The 26,904-nt window shown below is 40.1% G+C and overlaps 2 protein-coding genes across 3 annotated transcripts in view; both read right to left on the reverse strand.

Annotated features, from left to right (window-relative positions):
* Positions 1 to 220: 220 nt before the first annotated feature.
* On the reverse strand, positions 221 to 21,517 carry cd82b (CD82 molecule b). Its single transcript, XM_029434874.1, has 9 exons — positions 21,365 to 21,517; positions 15,450 to 15,522; positions 14,130 to 14,202; positions 7,555 to 7,679; positions 6,196 to 6,270; positions 4,550 to 4,648; positions 4,154 to 4,327; positions 3,014 to 3,097; positions 221 to 2,096 (listed from the first exon to the last, which is right to left on the reverse strand). The coding sequence occupies exons 2-9, from the start codon at positions 15,510 to 15,512 to the stop codon at positions 2,019 to 2,021; spliced, it is 771 nt and encodes a 256-aa protein (XP_029290734.1). The 5' UTR covers positions 15,513 to 15,522; positions 21,365 to 21,517; the 3' UTR covers positions 221 to 2,018.
* A 1,978-nt stretch (positions 21,518 to 23,495) lies between these two features.
* Positions 23,496 to 26,904, reverse strand: part of LOC115010099 (tumor protein p53-inducible protein 11-like) — a 28,399-nt gene continuing 24,990 nt past the window's right edge. The window contains exon 8 of one of the 2 annotated variants that reach the window (XM_029434509.1): positions 23,496 to 26,228. In XM_029434509.1, the coding sequence (XP_029290369.1) occupies positions 26,095 to 26,228 (134 nt within the window). In that variant the 3' untranslated portion in view covers positions 23,496 to 26,094. The remainder of the gene's footprint in view (positions 26,229 to 26,904) is intronic. The other variant, XM_029434510.1, reaches the window with a different exon arrangement.

Genomic DNA, 26,904 nt, shown 5'->3' on the forward strand with positions numbered 1-26,904 from the left:
TAATCCATTGATGAAGAATCTTTTTTACACTTGAACGCCATAACATACTAATTTGGCTCATCTTGTCCAAATGCATCCGTCTGTCTGTTGAATATATACCGCCATCTTCTGGTTGCTTTATGTACAACACCTGACAGCTGACCAAAGGGAAACCGTGTGATGAAATATCAGTTAAGTTCTATTAGCACAATGAAATGAAATGAAAGAAATGTTCAATGGATTCTAGTGGGTTCAGATTTATTAGTAATTCTAAATAATAAAAAGAAACATTTGTTTTCAACATGGCATACTGTATTTATTCTACTAAACAAAACAATTCATTTTTTTGCAAAAGTGTAAAAATATCTCAAACACACACGAAAAGCCTTCATTTCTCATCAAGATAAATTAAATGTTTCAATTTGGCAGGTCATAAAATAGAGGCCGACTGCAATTGTGACAGACACAAATGTTTATTCTTTCCTTCTTTTTAAATGGACACTTCCTACCCTCTTGTGTCATTGCAGGATGAACATGATTGGAAATAACTGAATAAAAGTGCAATCTATCCACTAAATTAACCATAAATTCGGCAATAATAGTGGGTTTAAAATGAAGTGGATGAACTGAGATAACGAGAAGTGGGATGAGGAAACTCAAAGCAACATCTTTTTTCAACAAAGACAGCATGAGTTGATGAACATTTTTTCTTTGCTCTTGTTACCGATAATCAAAAAATTAGGCCAAATGACTACAAACGATCATACAGAGAAGGGAGAATAAGTTGTGGTCGCACAGCTGCCGTGTTCATGGCAAGTGTGAGGAGCTTAAATAAGGATGTTTAAGGTAGGGGATATGACTGGTTGTCTGTTCACAAACTCATGCTATGCTAAGGAAATAAAAGTATAGCTTCAAGAGTGAAGACAGATTCACTGTCAGGGATTCAGACCAAAATAGTGCTGACGAGCTGCTGTGGGAGCCACACTCTGTACATCATAAACAATAGAGAGGAAACCAAGAACAATAGGACTCTTAAAACAAGAGCATGTGGGTGACAGCTTTCCCATATAAAACGCTGACCAAGCACTGAAGTGCCATAATCCCTCACCAGTCATATATACAGTTGTAAAAAAACAAAACAGAGATCACACAAGAATATATAAAATAAGTAATAATATACTCACTCAACACATCATACACACACTTACTTCATGCAAAACTAAGCATTTTGGAAAGCTACTGGTTACCAGTCAGACACAACGGAGAGGAGGACAGAGACGTGATTTCGAGACGCTAACAGATGATGGATAGCAGGAGGGAGGCGGTAGCGGTTGGTGTAAACGGAGGTTAATATCAGGCCTACCGGGCACATGAAACTGATGAGAAAAACTAAAATCTCCACCACAGCAGCCCTGCCCTGGCACAGCCCTTGGCCTGTCCTCCTCCCTCTGCACTAAAAATACCAGCTGCAGGATCACAAAGTGGTAATAATCCTTGAGAGCGTCGACCACGCACCCACCCACACCCTCCCGTCTCCCTCTCATCTCCATGCCCGAGAGCCAGACGATGCTCTGGCTCTCTGCTCACCAAATGTCACTAAAGTGCTCTCTACCAACTATGTAAAGCGTTTCATTGAGGTCAGCCAAGGAAAACAAAACGACACATAAATGAACGTTTGCATAGTTTCAAACCTGCAAAATTCTCAAGACTTCCACCGAAACATCAATAATGTCTCCTTAAAAAATACAAAATGATAAGACAACAATGGTAACTTGTGGACTTATGTCCAACAAGTGTGTCAAAGCTTGATTGAGAGGTGTGTGTGTGTGTGTGTGTGTGTGTGTGTGTGTGTGTTTGTGGGACGTATGGGGCGTGAGAAATTTGAACAGCTGTCAAGGCAGGAGAAGCTCAAATGGTGGAGACAGCTGTCTAAATGTGTGTGTGTGTTCATCAGAATGTAAGACAAGGAGAGAGATAGAGAGAGAGGGGAAAAGAGTCCATCCATCTGTGTGTGGTGTGACGCTGGCTCTGTCTTCAGCTCAGTACTTCGGTACTTTGGTATAATCCTCCTGGACGACACTCTTGCACAGACACATGGAGAGGATCATCCCAAGGAGCTGGAGGAAATGGAGTTATCAACTTAGTTATCAGAGTTAAAACTGACAGATGGAGTACTCAATCAAACATGTCAAAGCCAAAGAATGTAACCACATTTACAACAGCCAGTTTACCACCCAAATCTAGGACTGCATTTAACCAAATTTACAGAAAATCAGAGGAAGAAAATGTGAATTATTGTGCGTTTCCTTCCACTACTGTTATACATGTTAGGAGTTGGTTTATCGAGACTAACAGTAGGTGGAGCTAAATCCCCAGACAGGTGCCATCAAACCACTGCAGGAGAAGAGAGAACGACAAGATGACGTAACACCAGTCGAACCTCATGAAACCATGGTGTAATTATAGCATGCACTTATGTTGGTTTCATGTATTAAATTGAGGAAGGTCAACTCTCCTCATTGTTTCACACAGATTTGAGGTTTTTGTCTCTTCAGAGTGGAAGCTTCAGGGGATGTTAAGTCTCATGCTTCATGTACACAATCATTTATTTGCTAAGTTTGTTTTAATTGTACTTTGTCGCATTTTGCTTTCATATATTAATTTCATTGACACCAACTATTCCACCTTTTAATGTAAATGACCAACTTTAGAAGAGTTGGTGCAGTTTCCCTGGCTGCAGCTTCATATATACAAGAAAGACGTGAGCATGAGAATCTTTTCAACTACTGTAACTCTTGCATTTCCAAAAATGTTAAACTCTTCCTTTGACTCATATTAGCTTTGGTTGAACTAAGAATTTTTTTATTTGTATGATTTATTCCCCCATCTTTCTCGATGGAGTTGCGTCAGGGAGGGATCAAATAATTATAGTGACCACAATTTACTAATACAGTTCATATGGCATGTGTGTATTTGTATTAAAACATAAATCAGAACTCATTCTTTAAGGTCAGTCTGGGGGAAAGATGGATACCTCTATGACTGCCACACCAACACAGATTCCCAGAATAACTCCACAGTTGTCAAGGAGCCATTTCTCCACGCTGGTTACACAGCCCTAGAGGAGAGAAAGAGAGGGAGGGAGAGAGAGGGGTCAAGAAAGACATGGAAAGAGGGGGGTTGCAGGCAAATGTGCAGAGGAGAGATGAATGGCTACGTGATCCCAGCCGGACATGAACAGAACTGAACAAAACACAACTGTTGTCTTTGGACTGAGTCAGTGAGGGGAAGAATAACACGGCTTAGCCGAGCGGAGGAAAAGTGGATAGAGAGAGAGACTAGAGAAAAGTTTCTGAAACACGCAGACCAAACAAAAGAACAGTAAAGCTTTCCTGGTGTTTGAACAAATCCCACAGCACAAACAACACGCCTCAGCTGTCGGTATCCACTGTGTTGATAAAGTACGACCACAGTGCCACACGGAGCCGGCAGCCGGAGTTACACAACACCAACTTATGCAATGAGTAAAGGTGTATGGTCTGTCAGAACAAGGCAGGTGCTGTAAGCATTGTGCACCGAGCTGACGAAACACCGACCTGGGTTTAGACAGTTACCATTTATATAAACTCCTATGGGCCTGGGTAGCAAACCCAATGGGAAAGTTTAAGCTAGCAAAAGATGTAAATACATTAGAATTAATGTTATATTTGCCTTTGTGGTATCACCTACAGATATTGTGAATGAAAGCAACAAACAGCTGAACTAAGTTATATCCAACACGTCTGTGTCGTGACTGAATCATGGCTGATCATCAACCAACATTAAAACACAGCAACAGAGTAAAACTCTGCATTAATGTGAAAATTCCCTTCTAAGAAAAAGTAGTTTGAGCACAGTGAGGCAGACGGCAGGCCGGAGTTGCAGCTGCTCTACACAGCAGTTTCACATGGTGCAGGAGTGAGTGACCACAAAAAGTATGAACCGAGAGGATTTTACAACCAACCGCAGAGTTGTGCTCCTCTATTATAAAAACATATTCACAAATACTGTTAGAGTAATGTTTGCCGTGAGATGGGAACATTTGGTAAACAGCTGTTGGCTTAATCAGTGAAATTCAAAAATGGTTTTCAACCTTAGGTGCAGAAACAGCATTGCAGATCTAAGTGTTATTTACCGTTTCATAGACGGGTGTCTCCGAGGACAGGTGGTCACACATGCCTATGTCCTTGATTTCCGTGCCAGGCAGGGACTGGTTGCGACAGGAACATGGGTAGAGGTTCTGGGAGCTGTTCTTAATCCAAATGTTCTCAGACCAGTTGCCTGGACCAGTCCATCCACAGCACTTCATCTGGTGACATGAAAGAGAGGAAGGATGAGAGTGAAAAGATTAAGAGATAAAACAGATGGATTGAAAACGCACACAAAAGAGAGGAGAGATGGAAATGAATGTTAAAATAAACAAGGTGAAGGTAAAATATATACCGACATGTTATTACAACAAACTTGTAAAGGTGCATTTAGTTTATTCCTAGTTTAGTCTTGTACAAAGCAGGTGGAAGAGTTAACTCACCGTCCTCTGAACGTAGTCCCAGGTGTGCTCTGTGGTCCTGTTCTGGCCAGTGTAGTTGATTATCATGCCATTTATGATGTTGGACATCTCATATTTCAACTGAAAATGAGAGGAGAATAAATATAAACAAGGCTCATGCGTCACACCAATATTGATTACTTGTTCTTAGTTGATACACATACTATAGATATCTGTACATGAATAGTATGTATGCGTGTGCATGCTTGTATGAACGCTAAAAAAGAGTAAACAGATTGTCCACAGATGTAGAAATCAATCTTTTCATGCAGGATAGAGAGACAGTGTTGAAGAAAAGAAAACAAACACACCCATACTAAATCTTTTTCTACGATGTACAAGCAACATCTGAACTTAATGTTTCTTAGGGCTACACGTCGGGTGGTATTGCCCTGTGAAGTCCCATGTTGGGCTGAAACATTGCACAGCTTAGAAGGCGCAGCACCACTCTGTGTTTATGTGAGTAAGACCACAGAGGGGTGGCAGCGATGCATCTTCAGCGCTCTACAGGAGATGATGAGTGAGAGCCTTTCCCTATTCTGGGAAATGGCACCACCCTGCCCTGTGGTAAGCCTTAAACACAGGGAGCGTCTAAAGGCTGCAGACACACACGTGCTCTCAGAGATACACACAAGTGTAAACACATGTACATGATAGAGGTCTAACAGCTGAAAGGGTGACAACAACCTCCGCCTAGCCTGAGTCCTATAGGTGTGAGGTTTATCAAAGGACAGGTTCTTTATGTTCTGCGAGGCAGCGGCCAAGTTCAGAGCGTGAAACCGGTCTGAGAGGTTGGTGTGTTCAAAAGCAACACTCCCTTCACATGCACAATGCAAACACACTGGCGCTATTATTTAGGCTGGGACTATTATAGATTTGACTCCTCTTTCAATAAAATAGGTTTTAAAGGAAAAACCCAGGAGGAGAGTTGTTGTTAAAAAGTGTGTTGAGTGTCCTGACAACTCAAAGCAAAGACTGAAACATATTCCATCAACTCTGGTGAGTTGGTGATCTCGCCTGTAGGGGGCACTGTTTCATCAAAGACTTCAGTTGGAAGTGGTTTCTGGCCTGGGGTGATAATTACAGTTTTATATGAGGCAGTGTTAGACATAACAATTTAATATGTCAGCATATGACAGCTGCTTCAGCAACACTCATTCACCATCAATTTGTTTATCTTCTCTTTCTAACACAAGAAACAAAAAAACCCAGCAGGGGAACCAAGAAAGACGTCAATGGAAACAATATTCAGTGCAAAAGCCTGCTTGATTATTCCTCTAGTTGTCACACATCTCCTTCAGTCCACCTGCTTCATCTCACTTTTTACCCACATCCAACGTACAAACCGACACCAAGTCACTTTCCATTCGTTAAGATAAGAAACTGTTTCATCACAGGATGCAGGGGGGCTCCCCAACACAGCCAGTCACAGCTGTGTTAGGAAGGGTGGTGGGAGGGAGAGCGCATGAGAAGTAGGGGTTAAAGGGCAAACTAAAATAAGATTGGGGAATAATGAAGAAGACTAAAAATAAATACTGTAAAGACAGGAGGAAAAATGAGATGTGAAATTGAGAATAGGGGAAGGGAGTAAAGTAGATCGATAAGGTACATTAAAGCTACAGTCTTACCGTATCTCTTTGGAAGTAAATGAGAACTCCAGCGGTGACCTGGGCGATGAGGATGAGCAGGAGGCAGGTGAAGTACTGTGGGGAATAAAGGGAACCACAACTTTTAAAACACTGACAATACAGCAGGAAATCAATAAGCTCCAATTACAAGTTATGAAAAATTCAATAAAGTAAAACAAGCGGCTATAATCGACTGTGTGAAATGTCAATTTGATAACATTTTAAACTGAGAAAGGGGTTGCATGTAGTAATTAACCTACAGAGAATTAGCCCCCACAATGTGCAGCTCCGCAGAACTTTATAGATGTTTCAGCTCTTTGTTTATCTGTCCAGCCTGCAACCTTACCGCTTGGTTCTCTCTCACTGCTCTCATCGTGTTGGGCCACAGCAGGCATCGTTTTTATAGAAAAAGCTCTAAAACCCCCCCCCCCCCCAGTACACACAGAGTAAATCTTGGTCTTCATCAGGTGGCCAGAAAAGTTCATCATATCGACTTCAAATGTGATGATATGTCAATGTTGTGTTCACACATTTTGTTTCCCGGCCAATGAGGACAAAACAAACCAGTTTTTGAATGTTTCAATAATTTTACATTATATAACAAAACGAGCAGAAAAGAAAACTCTTGGGGAGATACCTTCCATTTTAAATGGCTGTTAATCTAGTTTAGAGTCTCTAATCTCTAAAGCCTTCAGCAAAAATAATGTAAGCCATTAAAGATCCTTCAACAGCCTCATGCATGTCCTCCCAGAGTGTAATGGTGGTGTGTGTGTGTGTGTGCGTGTGTGCGTGCGTGCGTGTGTAAAATGGGGGGTCCTCTGCCAGCTGGTCACTATCACTTGGAGAAGTAGGTCACAGCAGTTCTTCAGTTAACCCCTAGCAGGTTTAGCTGAAGAGGTTATGCACCCATCCCCACTGTTGTTGTCCCCCCTACATCTCACTGGCTTTATCCCTGTCACCCCCTCCCCTCTGTAGATCCACACATGCTGTGAGGTCCCAACACACACATAAGCACAAGTGTGAAAAGGCTTTACTGTCAGCAGGAATCTCTCATGTGTTCTTAGCCAGGCTTGAGATCTCAAGCAGGTGCATTTAGGTTAACGTTTTCATGTAGATCATAAGTGTACAGTAACTATAAATACTGTACAATATATACAATAATATATAGTTCTATGGCCCTGTTGATATAAAATAATTCTGTGGTTGACTCTAATTATGGACGTTGGAGTTCATGATCGGCACATTAACGCCCTAGATCACCAGAACGCCACTCTACTAAGATTTAAACCTATTTATTTTCTCTGTCATACAACATAATATTTAGTTTCCTGTGTGGTAATGAATTGGAGCTTTCCTCACCAGTCCCAGCAGACAACGGATTTCGTAGATGGCTCCTATGCAGCCGAAGAAGCCCATGGCCATTGACAAGGAACCCACTCCGATGAGGATGTAGGAGGCCACTTTCACCGTGTCTGATGATTCCTCTGAAAAAACCCCAGATGTGAACAGAGAGAAACACACAGGAGGAAGAGTTAAACTTACACAAAACCACTGAAACCTATGTGGGTGCTACAAACTAAACACCTGCTGCAATAGTTTTATTGCAACAGTTTGTAGTTAAACACAGAAAACACAACCAGTTAGCACACAAAATGCACGGACATATCATTTTCCATGAAGCAGATCTCTGTTCTTGTTCTAATACTTTACCCAGTGTGTGTGCCTGCAAACAATTGTAGCTCAGAGGAAGGCCTTGTTCACATGTAAAACTATTTTGATACAGATGGTTACAGCAATGTGCAAACCCTCCATTTCTCTGAATTCAGAGCATTCTGTTGCTCAGTTTTTTCCCCCACAAAAGATTATTTTAATAGGCCACCAGAGAGAGTTGGACCAATGTGTGGCGAGATTAATTGATTTCCCTCTTTGGTATGTAGAGCGGGAGGGCTCCAGGAGGAGGAGGGGGCAGGGACTGTAATGGAAGATTGGAAGGTTGGAGCGGAGATAAACTGTAGCCATTATGTGGCTGTGTGTTATCTGGGCTGGAGGAGCTCCAGAGAGTCAGAGCTCGGTCTGCAGATGAAGCCTGAATTTGAGCTCTGTGAAATGGCTCCAACTCCCAAAGATTCCAGTTCCAAGAAAGCCAGCCAGAGCCATCAGATAACTCACTCCCATTTATTTGGTGAAGAAGTTGAGAGACGCAGCAGCTCCTCCACCACTGCTCAATGAATATAATGCAATGTTGCTTCATGGCTTCTCTTATCATCACATTTGCTGCTGCTGCTGCTGCTTCACGGAGCAATCATCTTACACAGTATACACTAGGACAGGTGCACAATGAATATTAATTGGACCTGTAAATCCAAATGTGTCTTTCAAAGTACAACGGTACGGTGTAAAACTTAACTGTAAATACACTGAGCCAACATTTGTCCACACAGACATCCAAGTTGCTTCATTATTGAGCAGCACGTTACTTTGCAGACATCCTCAGTCTTTATATTCCGTCATGTACACTCATTATCACAGGATGAAAGCTTCTTCCAAAGATGAACGTGCATCTGTAGGGCCTGAGAGCATTTTCCTACCATGCCCCAATTCTTTAGAATCAACCACTACTCAAGTACAGACGTAGAGACGAATGCTATTCTTAAATCAAGACTGAAAACCTATTTATCCTTTCATACCACATAGTCTATAGGTGAATCTAAGCGTATGAGCGTGCTGACATACTCCATCTCTGTGTGGTATGCTGGATGTTCAGCTGCGGACAAGAAAGTCCCTGCAGAGAGTGATTAGGATGGCAGAGAAAACCGTTGGCTGCCCCCTGCCCTCTCTGGAACACATCTCCACCTCCCGCTGCCTCAGCAGAGCAAACACAATAATAAAGGACAGCTCTCACCCAGGTCACAGACTGGTCTCCCTCCTGCCTTCTGGGAGAAGATACAGGAGCTTCAAATCACAGACAAACAGACTAAAAAACAGTTTCCACCCCTGGGCCGTCAGGCTGCTTAACCAGCACACCTAATGCAATAACCATAACCATCTTCACACACATGCACACTCTGAATGCACTTTTTAAAAGTATAATCAATTTTTTATCAATATTTTTAACTATTTATTCCCTCTGTATGACTGCTTATGTTGTCCTGTCGTGTTTTTAATGTTGTGTTTGTATTTTCTGTTGCACTCTGAATCTCGTACTTTTTGTATAATGACAATAAAAGGCTTTAACTTAACTTTAAATGTGTTGCCTATAACAGCTCATTCCCATATACATGTTAGTCGATACATATTTGAAGTTTTATGTAGTTATGACATTTTTGACGGCTGCAATTGAACCCGTAAATGATACGCAATTATATGCATTTAAAACGTTCTGCCGCCAAGTACTATACAAAAACGATGTGTTGATTAATCAGTCAACAGAAAATGAATTGACAACTTTGTTGATAATGGAGCAATAATTCTTTAAGCAAAAGCTTTAACCCTCCTCTAATTACAGACTTGCGGCTTTTCTCCGTTTCATACGACTGTAAACTGAACATCTTTGGGTTTTGGACTGTTGGTCGGACAAAAACAAGACATCTAAGGACATCATCCTGGACTCTAGGAAATTATCATTTCTATATTATAAATGGTTAGCATGCATATTTTGTACATAGATGGTGTAGTGTACTGAGACATTAAATTAATATTATTACTTATTTGCAATAAAGACAAAATACACACGCTAGCACAAAGACGTCATTACATGCATGTACATTGCTGACTCTACATGGGTCACCAGAGAAACACATGTTGCGGCGGTTTGAGAATAATTGAAAGCTAAAAGTACGTTGGTCAACATATGCAGAGTGTTTATGTGGCTACAGGGTAGCATTTAAAGGGAGGCAGACAAGCATAGTGTATGTTCTATATCCAGCTCTCTGTTGAAGCATGTTATTTCAATCTCTCTCTCTCAAACACACGGGCAAACACACACGCACGCACACACGCACAACTGGTGTCTGCAAAAGTAACAGATGTTCACAGGAAATTACCTGAACAATTTGGAAAGACGCATGAAATGGTTTAAGCAGAAGCCTCAGTGACTGTCGGGAGATTGAGTGAGACCATTGAAATACACTGAACACAAGTGTTGCCAAACCAAAGCGTGCAAAAGACTTCAGAGTATCTGGTTAGTCGCAAAACACATCAATATCTAGAGGAGAGATGAAAATAGAGGAAGCAGTGACGTGCGTTACCAGTTCAGTTGCTGAATTGGGACTGCATGATAGAGGGCCATCATCTCTTCTGCTAGATACTACGGCATGACTTCCTTTACAGTTGTTAGTCTGAGTGTGGAGCAGAACTGTTTCACTGCACTTGTGGCACATTAAATCAACGTAATAGAGATTTAGTTAGTGGAACTTCAAAATATATTTTCCCATGTAGATCATAAGCCAGTTTGCTATGGTTATTAACAGTGGAACTATAATTAAGAAAGATGTTTGTGTGTAGTTTCCCTGCAGCCCCGTGATTAAACGAACACTTGTTCCAGTAAAAACACACACCCTGGAGTTAGAGGAAACGTCATGCAACACTAATGCAACCTCAAAATGAGTCTCTGCTGTGACCACTTTTACGTTTTAATTGAATTCCCTTTTTCTAATATTCTTGGCATGTTAAGTCAATGCATCCAATCCTTTCGTTCGTTAACACAAGGCTATTATTCTGAAATATTTGCAGGACAATATTGTTGAAAATGCAGTGACTTGCACAGCTCCATAAATAGAGTACCAGCTTTTTGGATTCTAAGTATTTACAAATGAGGGCACGCGTCATAACCTTTTTCTGTCTAAATGAATATAAATGTAATTTAGAATTAAATTAAACATTCCAGCTATTATGAAATGCAGATTTAATGTAGAAAGACTGGGCTGGTAGTAGCAGCGCCGCAGCAGCAGAAACGCTGTCTGTGTGGACACCACACGCAAGCGAGACGCAACGGTTCAACGAGGTGGCCGTAGCCCGCTGCTCATGCAGTGTGGCCCGGTTGTAACAATGAAACATATTCAGGCGAACTTTAACATCATAGTTTCTATTTTTAATCCTACATTCTTAGGTCTTTTAAAACAAAACAAAAAAGCGTTTCCTGCCAGACCCTCTGTCAGGTTTATCAAAGTTGCAGAGCAGCAGGTTGTACTTTACAACCTGCTGCTCTGCAACTGTGTTCTGGGGTCATTTCATATACTTTGTCTCAAGTCAGCAAGTGTTGTGTGTCCTGTGCTGCTCTGTTGTTTACTATGGCCCATTTCCATGTAGGTCGCAGCTAGATATTCTAAAATAGTTCCTCAGGTGGTTTCCACAGAACTTTCCATTTAAAAAAACAAGAATGATGGTGCCCTTCAAGAAAGCCTCAGAGGGAGGAGGGGGGACTGTTTGGTATTGCAGGTCTTTCTGTAAACATGACCAGAGCCACACTTTCAGCTTGTATAGAGCTGAAATAAAGTCAGATTTAAAATGTAAACATAAGTAGATCAGCTTTGTCCTTCATTTCTAGAGTTTAAGCGGCCCAAAGAAAGAACATTTTCCAACCAAGTTCTCTTTTCTCTGTTCGTGACTTTGGAAAGTTTCTGAATTAATCTGCAGCATATTTCCAAACTGTGCTTTGGCGCACTCTCTTGCTCACAAACCTCCTTTCCAAAGCTGAATTTTGTTTAAACATTAGGCAAGCTGTGTTTTGGCAAGTGAAAGAACGATAAATTCAAGGCATCATGTCAATGAGGTAAACTTATAACACGTATTGATACAGAGGGGTGTACATTGAGGGGAAGATTCCCTTTTAACTGAGAAATAGGGGTCCTGAAGCCAAAACATTCCCAAAGTTCCCCTCCCTGAAGTCATTGGGACAGCTGCAGAGGCTTCTATTAATATAACTCATAAAGAATGGAAACTAAAAAAACAGAGATCCTGTTTATGGTCAGGCAATGGTACAACTTCTGAGGGGAACACACAGAGTCAATAAACAGAGTTGCCTGCAGCCTTTGCTTTTTTTCCTCTACAGAGGGGTAAGAGATTTCCAGTGAAGTTAGAAATTCAGGGACCCAGTTAAGAGATGAAGTTGACCCCTTCTGGCTACATGGAACAAAAATACACAGAGAAGAGAAGGTCATCAAGCCTCCCATAGGAAGGGATATCCTCAGGGTATTAGTGAAGCAGGATCTCTGGTATCTCAGGAGGAACAGCTGGATTATCATAACAATAGGACTGAGGATGATAGATACTGTTCAGGCCTTTATATTCTGGACACCTGGAAATTCAGCTCAAGTAATAACCTTGGAGGGATTCCTTCTTGAGTAGTGACCTCAAGAGCTGAAATATGAGTCAGAGGAAGACTCAGTACGACTACTTTAGGACACAAGGTCAATTCTGGTTGGTCTTCGTCATAACTTCAGCCTCTTCACAACTCATTAGTCAAAGCAGCACGGACCTCCAGCCTAAATATAGATTTCTCCAGTTCTGCTCAGCCCTCAGAGATTAGCCTTGCTCATCTTAAAACGGCAAAGCATGGACTGCAAACTAAAGCTAAAAACGCAACCGCAATTTACGATTATTTTCACCATTTATTAATCGGTTGATTGCTTTCCTGTTTAATCAGTAACTGATAGGTCTATAAAATGTCAGAAAGTTGTCACACACAATATCCCAGAGCTCAAGATGATGTCTTCAGATTATTTGTTTTGTTCGATCAAAACTAAAATTACTCGATGATGCAAAACAGAGGAAAAGCCGCACATCCTCACATTTGGCATTTTTTCTTGAAGATATACCAATCAAACAATAATCAAATAGTTGTTGCTCAATCTAATCGACTCGTGGTTTCAGTTATTCACTGTTGTTCAAACATTGTCAGTAAAAGATCAGTAAATCTCATAGGTCTTTCAGAGTTGCACAGTGCACATGTTTTAACCACATCTGAGGTTGATCTGAATGGGTTAACATTAATCATCAGATGTAGCTTTGCGACCCTCATATGCCCATCTCCTATAGGAAAGGGGTATCACAGTTTCATTGGAAAAAAACACTATTTCACTTCCAACGCATATTAAGTTGCCAGATAATAAATTGAAAGAATTCTTCTTTGTAGACTGAAGTTGGGAGAAAACCTCAGTGCTGCTCTCGGCAATACTCCATCTGGGATGAATACACTGAAAGCATTTATAACAAGATTTATGGCAACAAAGAGTTTCCATCCGTGGTTCCCTGTTCTTTTCAGCCTGAACTGGGTTTCATTATACTTTCTCTAGTGTCTTACAAGGAGATAACTTAAGTTAGACATATTATTGTCTAGGACAAAGCTGACAACTTGGTCTCTTAGGAGAACGCCATTCGTAGGCTTGGTTTCTTTTTCACCTTGCAGTGTCTATAAATAGATTTATCAACATCAGTGCGGGTGGGAGATTATATCTGTGCACCTCTGCCATCTGGGGAGCGGAGAGAACCGGCAAGTTCAAAGTACAACTCTGTGGAAACTGAGGAGAAAATAAAGCTGCCATTTACTGAAATAAGATAACTTGATATGTGTCACCTCCCCTGACTAACCTACTCCCCTGGATCTCCACAGATGTATCTATCAGTGTGAGTCTACAGGGAAGCCTTTGAATTGCTGAGGAAGTCATAAAGTTTAATCTGTGAGTCATATTTTTGGTTTGTTGCGAAAATCCCTTCGTGGTTCCCTGGGAAGGAGTCCTATGGGATAAAATCTACATAAGCTCTGCAGAGCAGACGGGAAGTTATAGGATTTGACAAGCACACTCTTCAATCTCTATTTCCAACTCTACTACGCTCAGACCAGCTGAATGGACATGGGTTAAAAGTGCTGAATGTTTGCTAACATGATTGTTATCACTAAAGGACGAGACAGCGGTACTGCGTGTTACAACACTTACGTAGAACAGCAATGAAGCTCTGGTTATCAAAGAGGACCCACAGGCCAAAGCCCATGATCAATGCTCCAAAGATCTGTGGAGGGGAAAGAGAGAAGAGTCAGGCACAAAATCTCATGTGAGAGTAAGACAAAATCTGTGCTGGTGTGTCTTAAACAGAGGGCCTTATTTATGCTTCCTTAGTCTGTCACATCTGGAACTAATCAGATCCTAACTCTTCACTCTGCCTCTCTGTCTGCTTGTCTCTTTCTCTCTAAGCAACATGCAGAGAGAAAAGGGATGTGGAGAGGATCAAGAGAACCACTCTGTTGGATTTTCTCACAATTAACAGCCAGCCAGCCACAAATCTACCAGTCACTTATATTCTATTCAAGAACCGCAAACTGAACAGTGTTAAGTAAGGATAAAGTGGTAAAGATAATCAGAAATGAGAGGAATCATCACCTCTAGATTGGAGCCTTTAGTCACAGGAGTCTGAAAGCCTCAGAAAATGATCAGTTTCACCTTATGTACCCTTGTAATGAGGAAATGAAGTTCAGAACTTCTATGTAATTAAGATGGCCCTTGTTTAGAAATCGTGGGACACTGCAGTAGGGGAAACATCCATAGATGAGAGGCTCTGTTGTTTCACCAGCTCCCGCTCCTCCCAACCCCACAACAGTGATTAGAGCCCTGGTTAAGCACTGTTCATTTAGAGGGACTGTTGAGCTCCTGGCAGCCATCATTAGCCCACCACTTCCTGCCTTCACCTAGCCTCCTCTAGTCTAGTCTAATCTGTCCACATGGACAAACACTGACACAACCACACACGCTTCCTATTAGAGTTGAGTGTTCACATCAAAAGGTTTGTGTCAGGTTTACAGCTGCAGTCTCATTGGAAAGGTCTGGACACCCTCAAAGAGTCCGTTTTAGGAGTCTGGGGTTTTTATCAACTCCTGGACTTTAGTGTGAGAGAGGAGGAAACAAACAGTAACCATCTGCTGTTGTTTAGACCTGGCTGTGCTGAAGGTACTCTGTAAAGTCTCTCGCTCCAGGCAGAGTTGCAGCGACGTTTTCCTATGTCTCTATCTAATGCTATTTGAATAAGGACGCTTACTCAAATAAAAACTAATGCTGAAGGCTGAAAGGCATCAGACTGCTCCCAATGCGTCATGAGTGTTTGATTCAGCTGAACGAGTATAGCATACCTATTTTTCTATCTTAGGTAAATAAAGCTGCTGACAAAGTGGAAGTCATGTGACATGCTTCTGACAGTGCACGCTATGCATTTACACTTATTGCAGCACTGCCAGCAAGCAGTGATGAAGAAATGTCATCACTTACAAAGAAAAGGAGGTTGAAGAGGAACAGGAAGTACTTGGTGACTGTGATGCATCCTTTCCCCATGGCTGCGCTTCTGAAAGACAGAAATAAACAGAATTTATTGGTTAATTTAAACATCAGAGGGTAATATCACAGCCTAGTGTGGGCGCGAGAGTGAAAAAGAGTAGACAGACACAAGATGGAGAAAAGACGACAATAAAAAAAACAAAGCTAGCTAGCTTTAAGATAGTGCTACATGCCACAAAACAACGACAGAAATCTGCAGTTGGGTTCCTTATTAAACCGCTTTAACCTTCAAAACAACTACATCAAGCCTAATTCATTTTAACAGCCATGTTTCTCCAGTCTTAAACAGCTCAACCTGCTCTAGTTTCATAAGACAACAATTAGCCCATTGTGTTAAAATATTGGGTTTCACAAGTATAGTATGCTTTTAAAAGCAAAACGAATATAGTTTAATTCTCGACAAGAGGTACCACCCCAGGGAACAGATTGGAGGAAAAACCACCACAAAGTGTAGAGGGGTGAAGTCATGATGATGTGTGGAGACCATGACAGCATGTGGTTAGACATGCTATTGTCATCACAGGCAGAAGGGAACCAGGCCGATCTACAACTTTGTTTACTAGCAGTAACAAGCTTGGTTAGAAACACAGTGTAGTAAAGTCAATTTTGAGCCAAATCAGTAGCCAAAAAAAAAAAACCATATGTAGCCATATTTAATAGGTCTGGCTGACACAAACACATAACCTGACAACATAATAAAGTTGTGAATCAAAACCAAAACTGTCTGACATTTTAGGTCTGGGCATGTTACACTGACATCTGCGTCGTTTTACAATCAGTTTACCTCTCACTCATCTATATTTGTGTTTATTCAGATGTATACATCGAGTGCACAAGCCAACACATACGACTGCATTCAGTGACTTTTCTGTGAGTAACATTTTCCTTTGAGGTAACACCTGTAGGCGGGGCTAGCAGCACAAATACAGCACAGTAGGGACACGTTATGAAACTTTCTGGCAACATGATTCAGCCTGGGCTCCACAAGTCAAAAGAAAATATTTACCACAACCAGACCTTTTCCTTCACTGGGCGCACTGAAAATATAACCAGCCATTGTGGTTATTTGAGGAGTCTGAAAATATCCTATAGAGACAACTCCCCATGTATCACATGACAAGCTGTTCTCTTCTCCATCAAAACTGTAGGTTCTTCCCAATGCCTGGGCCTATAATAGTGTGTATTTAGTTCTATTTTAAACAGTGTATACTACTTTTGGAAGCAAAGACCCATGACCTGGTGTTTATTGTGTTTTATTTCTGAATATAAAAAGGATACCGCTTCTTAACATACTTTTAAGGTCTTTGGGTTTTTAGGTCCCATGTTTCTGCACTGCTTTGCTTTTGATTGATTGTATTTTCTTTCGTAATGGTAGATTTCTTGTTTAGAGATTCAACTAAAGACAAGCACAGGCACTTAAAGTTATGGCAAGTGCTGTCTGTAGAAAGTGATATTTTTTCTTACTTACGAAAACGCTAATATAATGCATTACCAGTTAAATTACTTTTTTAGTTGAGCATATTTGCTTTGCTGATATCTGTCAGTCACATCTAACTGCTGGACTTGTATCTTCCCCTTCAGTTGGTTAGTGGCGTGTCTGTTGATTCATGCGAGTGAAAAGGGAAGCAATAATATCCAAGATGCCATCTCTATTTAACATGAACATCCGAACAACAGGAAATGAGGTACAGCCTATCATAAATATGAAACGGTATTTAACACCCATGTAAAGGTCTTACCATACTGTTAACTTCCTTATTTATTTTCTAACTACTGTGTTTGAGGAAACATATTTTCTTCTCACAAAATTATTTGTTTAACATGATCGTCCCAATTAGATCCATGAGTCATTACTCGCGGAACGAATACAAATCTGAAGGTTAGGATTCAACAGTTTGAGCTGCAGGGAATCATCACAAGACCAGAGTTATAGTTACAGTATTTAGTTTAGTTATTTAGAGTAACCAAAAGCAAACATAGGCAAATAAATACACTTCTGAGAGACAGCTGAAGTTAATATTACTAACCACTGATACTAGGCTATTAAATGTACTTGACAGCCTACATACCAACACAATTCATGTTTACAAAACTGGACACAGTGCTAAACCCAAAGCAGATAGCCCTGCAAAGTAGATAATCCTTAAAGGAGATTGCTGGTCTTTGTCTAGATGGTGAGCAGCAATGCGGATTAAAAAAAGGCTTAGTTATGACAACCATTGTTTGTTGACAGAGCACCGTCCATCTGAAAACAATTCCTAACAATGCCTCAATGCTACTTATTATATTTTTCAAACAACAAATGAAATAGGCTAATAGGACCAGCACAATTTATTCTGAAGCAGCCAACTGAACATATTGAGGTTAGCAGCAAAGCCAAACCAAACCACAAATACAATCTTCTGTCAGAACTGTCATGCAAGTTTACACATTGAGCAGATACTGTAAACTTTGAGGACATTTTATAGGTTTATTTCCACTGAAGCTACATAGACAAACCCAATCACACTGGGCTCCCTGAAAGTGAATGACAAATCTGTTCCGAAGTGAAAATAAGGAAAATTCAAATTGCAATGGAAATTCAAAGCAGAGCCAAAAGGCTATTCCAAGAAACCTTGTATAACAGCAAGTATTCATAATCCTCAAATCAAAAGACAATGTAGTTTGGTTGAAAAATAGGAGTACGCTCAGGCTTAATAATGCAAAAACCACATGAAGAAAATATGTTACTTACTATGTTATGTTCTTTAAGAAAGGTGCAAATTAGTCACTTGAGCTTTCATAACTCTGCGACCTCATACAGCCATTATTTCTTCTTTATAGCACCCATTTCCCTCCATGTGGCTTGACTTACATGTAACATACATGTATACAAAATCCAATGTTACACATGCATGGAGTAGAGAGCTGACAATGAAGGCAGCATTAGTGGCAGATGGCATTGACTAAGTCTGTAATGGACCCAGTATAATTCAACTACAGCCCTGTTGTACACAAAAAGCATGGAGATGTGCCAACCTTCATCTACCAACTCCTCCCTTTATATTCATATCTGACCCATTTACACATCTGTGAGGCCATCGTGCTGGTACTAAATCCTTAATACCATGCCAGAAACCGGCTTTAACATCTGCAACAATGTTGTTTGTCCCTCTACAGACAGGATGTAGCTCATTATCTCAGTGGCATTTTGGTGACTCAACTGAAAAATGTGCTTTTTTTTTAGTAAGATGCAAAAGCTTCAGCACATATACATTTCTGGAAAGAGTTATGCCGCTTGCGAGGTGAGGACTAGGCCTGCTAGTAATGATGTAATATTGTTTACGTCTTTAAAAGGTTTTCATTAATAATTTCAGTCATCTTTTGAATCACTTGTTTTAAATACAAAAAATAATGACACCTGAAGGCCGATACGTAACCAGAGGGAACATGACCTAAAATAGCTTTCTTAGTCTTAAGGCCCTGTCACACATCACCGTATGACAGAAACGTATGCCGGAGCATACGAACATTTGTCAGAGTTCAAATACGTTCAACTTTTCATCGGATCAGAAAAGTGAACGTATACAGATACGCATGTCTAACCTATTGATAGGCATCACTTACTAATACAAGATGTATCAGACGAATACCCAACAAATGCATAAGATGTACAAAAATATGGCGTATACAAAATATCAGCAATGCGCTGGTTTACGTAGATATAAGGTAAGGTATAAGTAGTATTCGTTAAGAGCTCACTGTTACGCTGGGGTGCGTTGGTGAACGCTGATGTTTTGAGTATGTTCAAAATTACCGGACGTACCCGACGTGTGCTTCATAAGATATGCAGACGTTACGTGACGTTAGACATACGTGAATATGGAATACGTACGAGAATACTTACCTACGTAAATACAGTACGTGAATACTTACCTACGTAAATATAGTACGTAAATACCTACGTGACTACGTTAGAGGAACGTTAGATAAAGGCTACGTCGGCTGACGGTGAATCCCTACAGCCAATGTATTGATAACGAGTGGATACCCTATTCCTACCCGATGTTAAGATGATGCCTGACAACGGAGTAACTTATTAAACATGTTTCTACAGAACAGCTAGCGTTCAGCATTCTAGCCGTTCTCCAGCATCAGCATGACGTGAACCAAATGGCACTTTTCCAGCTCCGTTGGCCAGAAGCTCTGATACGTTTTAAATAGGTAAGTGATCATTTGACATACGTATAATAATGTGTTATGTATACGTCAGCTACAACACCGCTGTGGAAAACTTGGACTCTGACATATTTTGAGCTACTTTTCATATACGCCGGCATATGTTTCGGCCATATGGAACTGTGTGACAGGGCCGGCCGCCGTATGTCTGGCGCATCGTCTGCGTCCTTCAAACGATCACAACTTACCCTTAATTTCTATCAACCTATTGCCGATATTTCGTATGCGCCGGCATACGTTTCTGTCACACGGATATGTGTGACAGGGCAATGTCCTGCACAGCATCAAACAACTCACCTCTGCTCTGAGGCTTTTTAAGAAGCATCATGTGGGTATACGAGCTGATAATACTACAGTTTGTGAACCTGACACACAGCTGCCAAATACATTTGCTAGTTGAATGGGAATGGTGGCCAAAACCTTAAAAGCAAACTATAAGAGCAGACAGTTGAGAGTTGAGCATTTATTTAGCTTAGCCGACTTCAGTAGGTGTCTGCTCAGATATGAAATTGCTTGTAAACAAAAAAAGCTCTGTTGCAACTGGATGTTGCGTTGCATGTGGTGGATAGGCATCTTAATTAACTTCAGTTTAGCCAAAGACATGCCTCTGTAAAGCTCAAGTCCTTTTTCCTGTCAAGCCTCCTTACACACACACACACACACACACACCTTAAAAAAACAATAAGTTTGTGTCCCATAAATCCCTCCCTGACAGATTTGTTGTAAAATAATTGTGCAGAGAACTAACTCCACAGAAGATAGTTGTACCTAACTAGGAATTTTGCTTAAGAATGCAATAATGGAGCTGCATCAAAAAGCGTCCAAAACAGGGGGTTGATGATTATTATAATTATCACGCTGTATTGGCAAATAGTATGTTAATACACTTTGTCAAAGGAGGTTGAAATAGACATGAAAAGACGGAAGCCTGTGATGAGGACAGTTATCCGGACACACTGAACAGTTAACCCAAGTGGGCTAATAATGAATAATTATATGTAAAATAATGACTTTTCACTATCTCCCCATTAAATTAAAGCCAATCCTCGAGGTCCTTCATTTTTGGGTCATCAGCTTTCACGTCCGAAGTTTAGTGATGAGATTGTTTAAAGATCAACCACATGTTTCAGGAGTTACACAGTTAACAGATGGCAAAGAGCTGTTAACTGCATATAAAGTTGAGACGTGACCATGGCAGGTCGCTACTGTACAGCCAGCTTTTATACATTGGTTTTTTTTAATACTGACTCACGACTAGAGTATGACTTGAGACAAATATTGAACAAATGTAACATTTTAACAAGTTAACGTTGGATGAACACGTCCATTTATATCTGGGACTTCAACACTTTATCGAAGGTTATCTAAAACCAGAACGAACGTTAGCTTCACGTTAACGTCAACTGAAAACTCAACTGTTCTTCGGACGCAGCTAAGCTAACTGCCGTTCAAATGTTAGTTAACTGTCGGTTAGTGTTGTAGACAATTTGTTATTAAAGGCTGTTCAGGAGATAAGAGTTGTCTAAAAGCAAAATACATGGCGGCTAACTGACAACATCGACTCTGGCGTTCGCTTATTTTATTACTAGCTAAGTTAGATACATGTACACATGAATAACGCTAAAACTTACTTTGACTTCTTCTCCTGAGGTGGTAACAGATGGCTGAGAGGTCGACCGTCTTCTGTCGTGCTTGCTGGGTGACTAAAGTGTCTGTGGTGAGAAACAAGACTTTTGCATGTCTGTCTATCTGGATGTGTGTGTGTGTGTGTGTGTGTGTGTGTATGAGCGTGTGTGACTTGGTTGTTAACCCTCTCCTGCCCAATCAAGCCAAAAAAACTGAGACCACACAGGTGCAATTTCTTAAGTTAACTGAGACCTACTTCATTGGCATGTTTTTACAGAATTATTATTATTATTATTATTATTATTATTATTATTATTATTATTATTATCTCAGTGGTGGAAATTGTACTTGTAGTAGTAGGTAATTAGTTAGTTAATGAAGAAAATAAATTACGACAAAGTATTATGGCTACAGATAAAAATGTGTCCCGTGAGAATTCACTAGCTATCAGTCAAACAAAGTAGTTAAATATAGCCCCATGATAACCAGATTCAACATTAAAGCGATGAACACATTAATGCATTAGTAATTCTAAATTATTAATATGATATACATTATTCTGAAATGGGCCATTCTGCATAATAATTTACTTTTAGTACTTTAAGTCTATTATGATGCCAAAACCTTTTTTATTTTCTTTATTTGATGATCATATAAAGACCATTTGGGCTATTTTGAGATTATCCACATTTATTTGTAATTTTAAGAAAATAAAGTTTATTAGATCACAAAATAATAATAATTTGCTCGTGAGAAAGCACACCGTCACAATGTGAATTGCCTGTCCCATTCACCGTAACATAATGAAAATAATAACAGATGATAAACATTTACATGTTAATAATCAGCTGTTGCTGGATAAACCTGACTACATGTTTTAGACTGCCTTTTAAATGATCCATTGTAAGCAACTCTAAATGACTGTTTATCATCATGCCTTTAGAAATAAACTGGACTCATTATATTAAGTGGAAAGTATAGTGCAAACACAGGGACACATGGGAGCTTTTTGCCTATAAACAACCCTAACCACACACACACACACACACACACACACACACACACACTTCCTGTGCTACACAATCCCCCTTTTCACCTTTTGCCCAATGTGTATGTAAAGAGAGAGCACTGGGGATGGGAAAGGTTAGGCAGAAATATGTGGTAAGCTACACCAGGTAGAAAATAATTTAAATTCACAGAGAAGAGTTTTATGCAGACCTGAGGACGATCATGTTACGACATGTTCAACACCTTCCAAACACTAAACAAAAGGGTGGCATTACACAACAGCTCTCTAGTTTTCTTTGTCGAGACATGTTAGAACTAGGATGTTGGTTATGTTGTGTGTTTTGATGTGATGTGTTGAACTAAATAGTACATTTTGCTGAAGGCTTTCCACTTTTAAGGTTGCCGCAGGTTTGTGGAAAGTATCTTGTTTGAGGCTGCCAGCTATCAATTAGTGAGTGTATACCCGTGTCTGTAAATTAAAGTCTCACCTTTGCTGCTGGGAATCAGTGATACAACAAATTGAAGCACAGCCAGGCTCAACTCAGAACATGAGTGGAGTGTTACACTGGATGTTTTGATCTGTGTGGAGCACTTTTCTTAACATTACGATTCCAAACGTGTACGTTAGGTATGTGTAGTATTTTGGTATGTTTGAAGTGGTTGATTTGTAAACCTTTTAAATTCCGTTTAGTTACTTTAGAAATGAGATGAATAAATGATCATACCAGTAGACAGTGAAGGCTCCATGTAGCTGCTCGATAAGCGATACAATTTCTCACAAAATCACCACATCCTTACATTGCCATTACATTTTGCATTACTTGAAGTTCTGGGCTCCAGTATGTAGCAGCAAAGCTTAAACGACTATCAACATATTGTTCTGCAACTATTTTTGATGATTGATTTAATGATTTTAGTACATTTTTAAAGAAAAAACATGAGAATTTGTTGCTTTTCTTTATCATATGCGACAGTAATCAGAATATCTTTGGGTTTTAGACTGTTGATAAGAAAAAACAAGCACTTTTATGACATAATTGTGGCTGTGAGACACTTAGATTCTTCACTATTTACCTCCAAACAATATCAAGAAAATAATATGCAGATTAATCAATAATGACAATAATAGTTTATCACAGCACTTTATATATTTATATCAGAAAGGACAAGGAACAAAGATGATTACATAACTTTTGAAGTCTTCAAAATAAACAGTATTGTCCTTTATTTCAAACTAAATAGTGGAAATCCATAACAATTCATTTTCGAGGTACAATATATCACATATATATATAAAAACACAATGCTACAACTTGTAAACAATTTGACCGAGTATGCTATTCACAACAGTACAATATATGTTGGATCTACATCAGGAGGGAATGAATAGCTCAACTTACTATTCCTCTAAAATGTCAAGGACACAATTTACCAATGTAATATTTGGACTAATTTACGTCAGAGAACCAGGAGGATGAAAGAGCCATTTCTTTGCCTCCCTTCTTCTGCCTGTCCCCCCTGAAACTACCCATCTCTCCTAAAATAACCTGCTTCACAGACCTTTGAACATTTCACAGGGCTGATGATTTGAGGCCTGTAGTATCGACGGAAATGGAATGACATTTTTCTTGAACTCCATAATTACCGTGCTAGTCAGGACGGATCAGTAGGTTGGGGCACACAATGTCACTCTGGAGAGCTTCATCTAATTAAACACTGGAAAAAAAGATAATTACAACTTTTCAGGAGTACGGGAGACCTCACCCATGTTTCATGTTTTCCCTATCTGAACTGAAAGCTCACCCAAGTAACAAGCACATCTGCCTTCAGTGCTGGACTCACAACTGCAAACCCACAATCACTCCGACCTCAGGACCACTCCCTTTGAGGGCAGGACTGAACGTGGTCATTTGCAACAATATGGACCACCTTTGGAGGAGACCGACCGTATGTTTCTTGTTCGACTTCTTTACAAAATGAGAACTATTTTTAAGAGTGTCTTTTTGAGTTGCAGAGATCAGATTTGACTATTTAGCGTCGTCGAGTAAGGATGTCCCGTACCTGAAGGCGGGCCAAGAAGTGGGAGGTAAATAAAATGCATTGAACATATCGATTGGGTGAAAATCAAGTGCTGGATTATATATATCTCTTATTTAGTTTAACTGCCTTATAAATCAAATGTTTTTTTAGGCTATTTTGCCATATTTAGCTAATGCATCCATTCACCGCCATTAACATCTCTACTGTATTTATCAGCTTTGAGTTCTAGTTGGGTGCCGTCTGCTACACATTTAGTCATTTCTTTTGGTGGATTGTATTGCATGCATGACGTCAAAAACACAAACAGCACTAAGTACAAAATAAGACGCACCAAGAGAAAGATTAACCTTTGAAAAACATTTAACTAATACTGAACAAGTTCCGGTCCATAAGAACACCACATAATAGTAAATACTTTTATTTACATATTTACATGAAGTAGGATGCAGTGTTGATGACTGTTTCTTTAAGTAGTTTTAAGGCTAAGGATAAGGTGTATGTAAAAAAAACTGTGCTACATCACTGAAGAGGAACCAGCTCAGGTTTGTTTGCTCTGCACACTTACATGCTGGGCTTGTGGCACTAGCTTTACAGTAAAGCTCAGAATGTTAAAATACTTTCTGTAAGATCACTCGGGCCAAGTCCTGCCTACCAACACGTACACGCACACGCACACACGCACACACACACACACACACACACACACACACACACACACACACACACACACACACACACACACACACACACACACACACACACACACACACACACAGAGAGAGAGAACTACACTGCTTCTCTTCTACGAGGCGGTTGACATGTGCATTTATCAACATCACATATTAATCTCAGTAGTGTCAATATTCTGTACAAATTAATTCCCATTCACTTTGGTAGAACTTCTTGACTGATTGCTCAAAGAATAAAAAAATCACTTTGTCCCTGAAAAATGTTTAAGATTCAGCATTTATTTTTGGGTAGTCTAAATCTGAATATGGTTGATGGTGGTGATTGAGAGTTTCCTCAGTGTGCTGACCAAGAAAGCTGTTTAAGAAAAGGTTTGTTGTCACTCATCCAGCTCATCTGACTGCGAATCTTACATGAAGCACAGTAGCTGCTGGAGGTGTAAGAGAAGCATGCAAGAGCACAGATATTCAGGCTTCACTTAAGCATATAACAGTATGATTTAACATCAATAGTATCAAACAAATTAAAGCACAAACTCTTGGTCCTTGAGTGCGATTAAGAAGCGGTGTCAAAATACAACTTTAGATAACACAAAATACTGAATGTGGAAATCCTGTGGCTGTACATGAACAACATAGTCAGATGTACTGTACAAATTAAATCATTTAACTAGGTGACACAATGGACTACAAAATGCTAGCTGTTTATTTGTAATAACAGCACTCAGAACTGCACAAAGGAGGAGTGTGTGTCAAGAGGGGCTTGACCTCACAGCCCAGTGAAGGAAAAATTCACTTCTTGTTCGTGTCGTAGAGTCTGGAATGCGAGACTGTGCTCATCTGTTAAATACTGGGGGTTACAATAGGCTAGGTCCCATGGAAAGGGGCATCCACTGGCAAAGTAATACTCCAAGCCCCAATCAAATAATATTCCAAACCTTCTGACCCCTTGTTCCTGATCTGTGCTCAGCTGTCCCCTCCCTGGAAGTGTAACTGACACCTCAGATCTTCTTCCACTTACGGCCCAGGTGGAAGTAGTAAGCCATGGTGACGACCAGGAAGAACACCCGACTGAGGAGCAAGAGCATGGCGGCATTTGGCAGGATGCCAATCTCGATTAAGGTGATGGATGTCACTGAAACCACAAAGCAACATTTTGTACTTGAAATATGATTATTTTTATTGTAAGCAAAAGGCACATTGCACAAGCTTTTCTTAACCTCTGGAAAGTGGCTCTTAAAGGAGGACAGGTTCACGTTTTTCCAAATCTATCTTAAAACAATACTCACCAGTATGTACATTGAACAAGTTATCTGTTGCTGTAATTGTCAGTCGGTGTTCAGTATCATTCAAAGTTATAGTCTTTTTAGTACGAAATTCCCTTTTTGTGTTTCCACTGACAGTGATTCCCTGCAGTGCTTCGGTGGAGGGATAGTAACACAAAGAGGGAATTTTGTGCTGAAAGACTACCTAAAGAAACACAACTTGATTTCTGTAACCAACTGCTGAAGCCTCACATTCACTTCAGCTGCCCTTTAGAAGTATTTTTTCCACAGACGTAGGCCTGTAAAATTTCTCCCCCATCACTTGCTTTAGTTTAGTTTATTTGAGGGAAGGGACAGTAATAATCAATAAATACGTTTTCTTATGGTAAAGAAAATAAGCAGAATTAGCCAAAATGCTTTTTTTCATCTGTAGTCCCTGGTTATAAATACATCAAGCAAAAACAAAAGGTTTCCTCAAATACATCAGGTCAAAAACAAAAAACAGGGCACGCTGGCATTGAAATAGCTATATAAAGAGGTCTCTCT

This window comes from Cottoperca gobio, chromosome 6 (assembly GCF_900634415.1).
Source record: "Cottoperca gobio chromosome 6, fCotGob3.1, whole genome shotgun sequence".
In the NCBI taxonomy this organism is placed as follows: domain Eukaryota; kingdom Metazoa; phylum Chordata; class Actinopteri; order Perciformes; family Bovichtidae; genus Cottoperca; species Cottoperca gobio.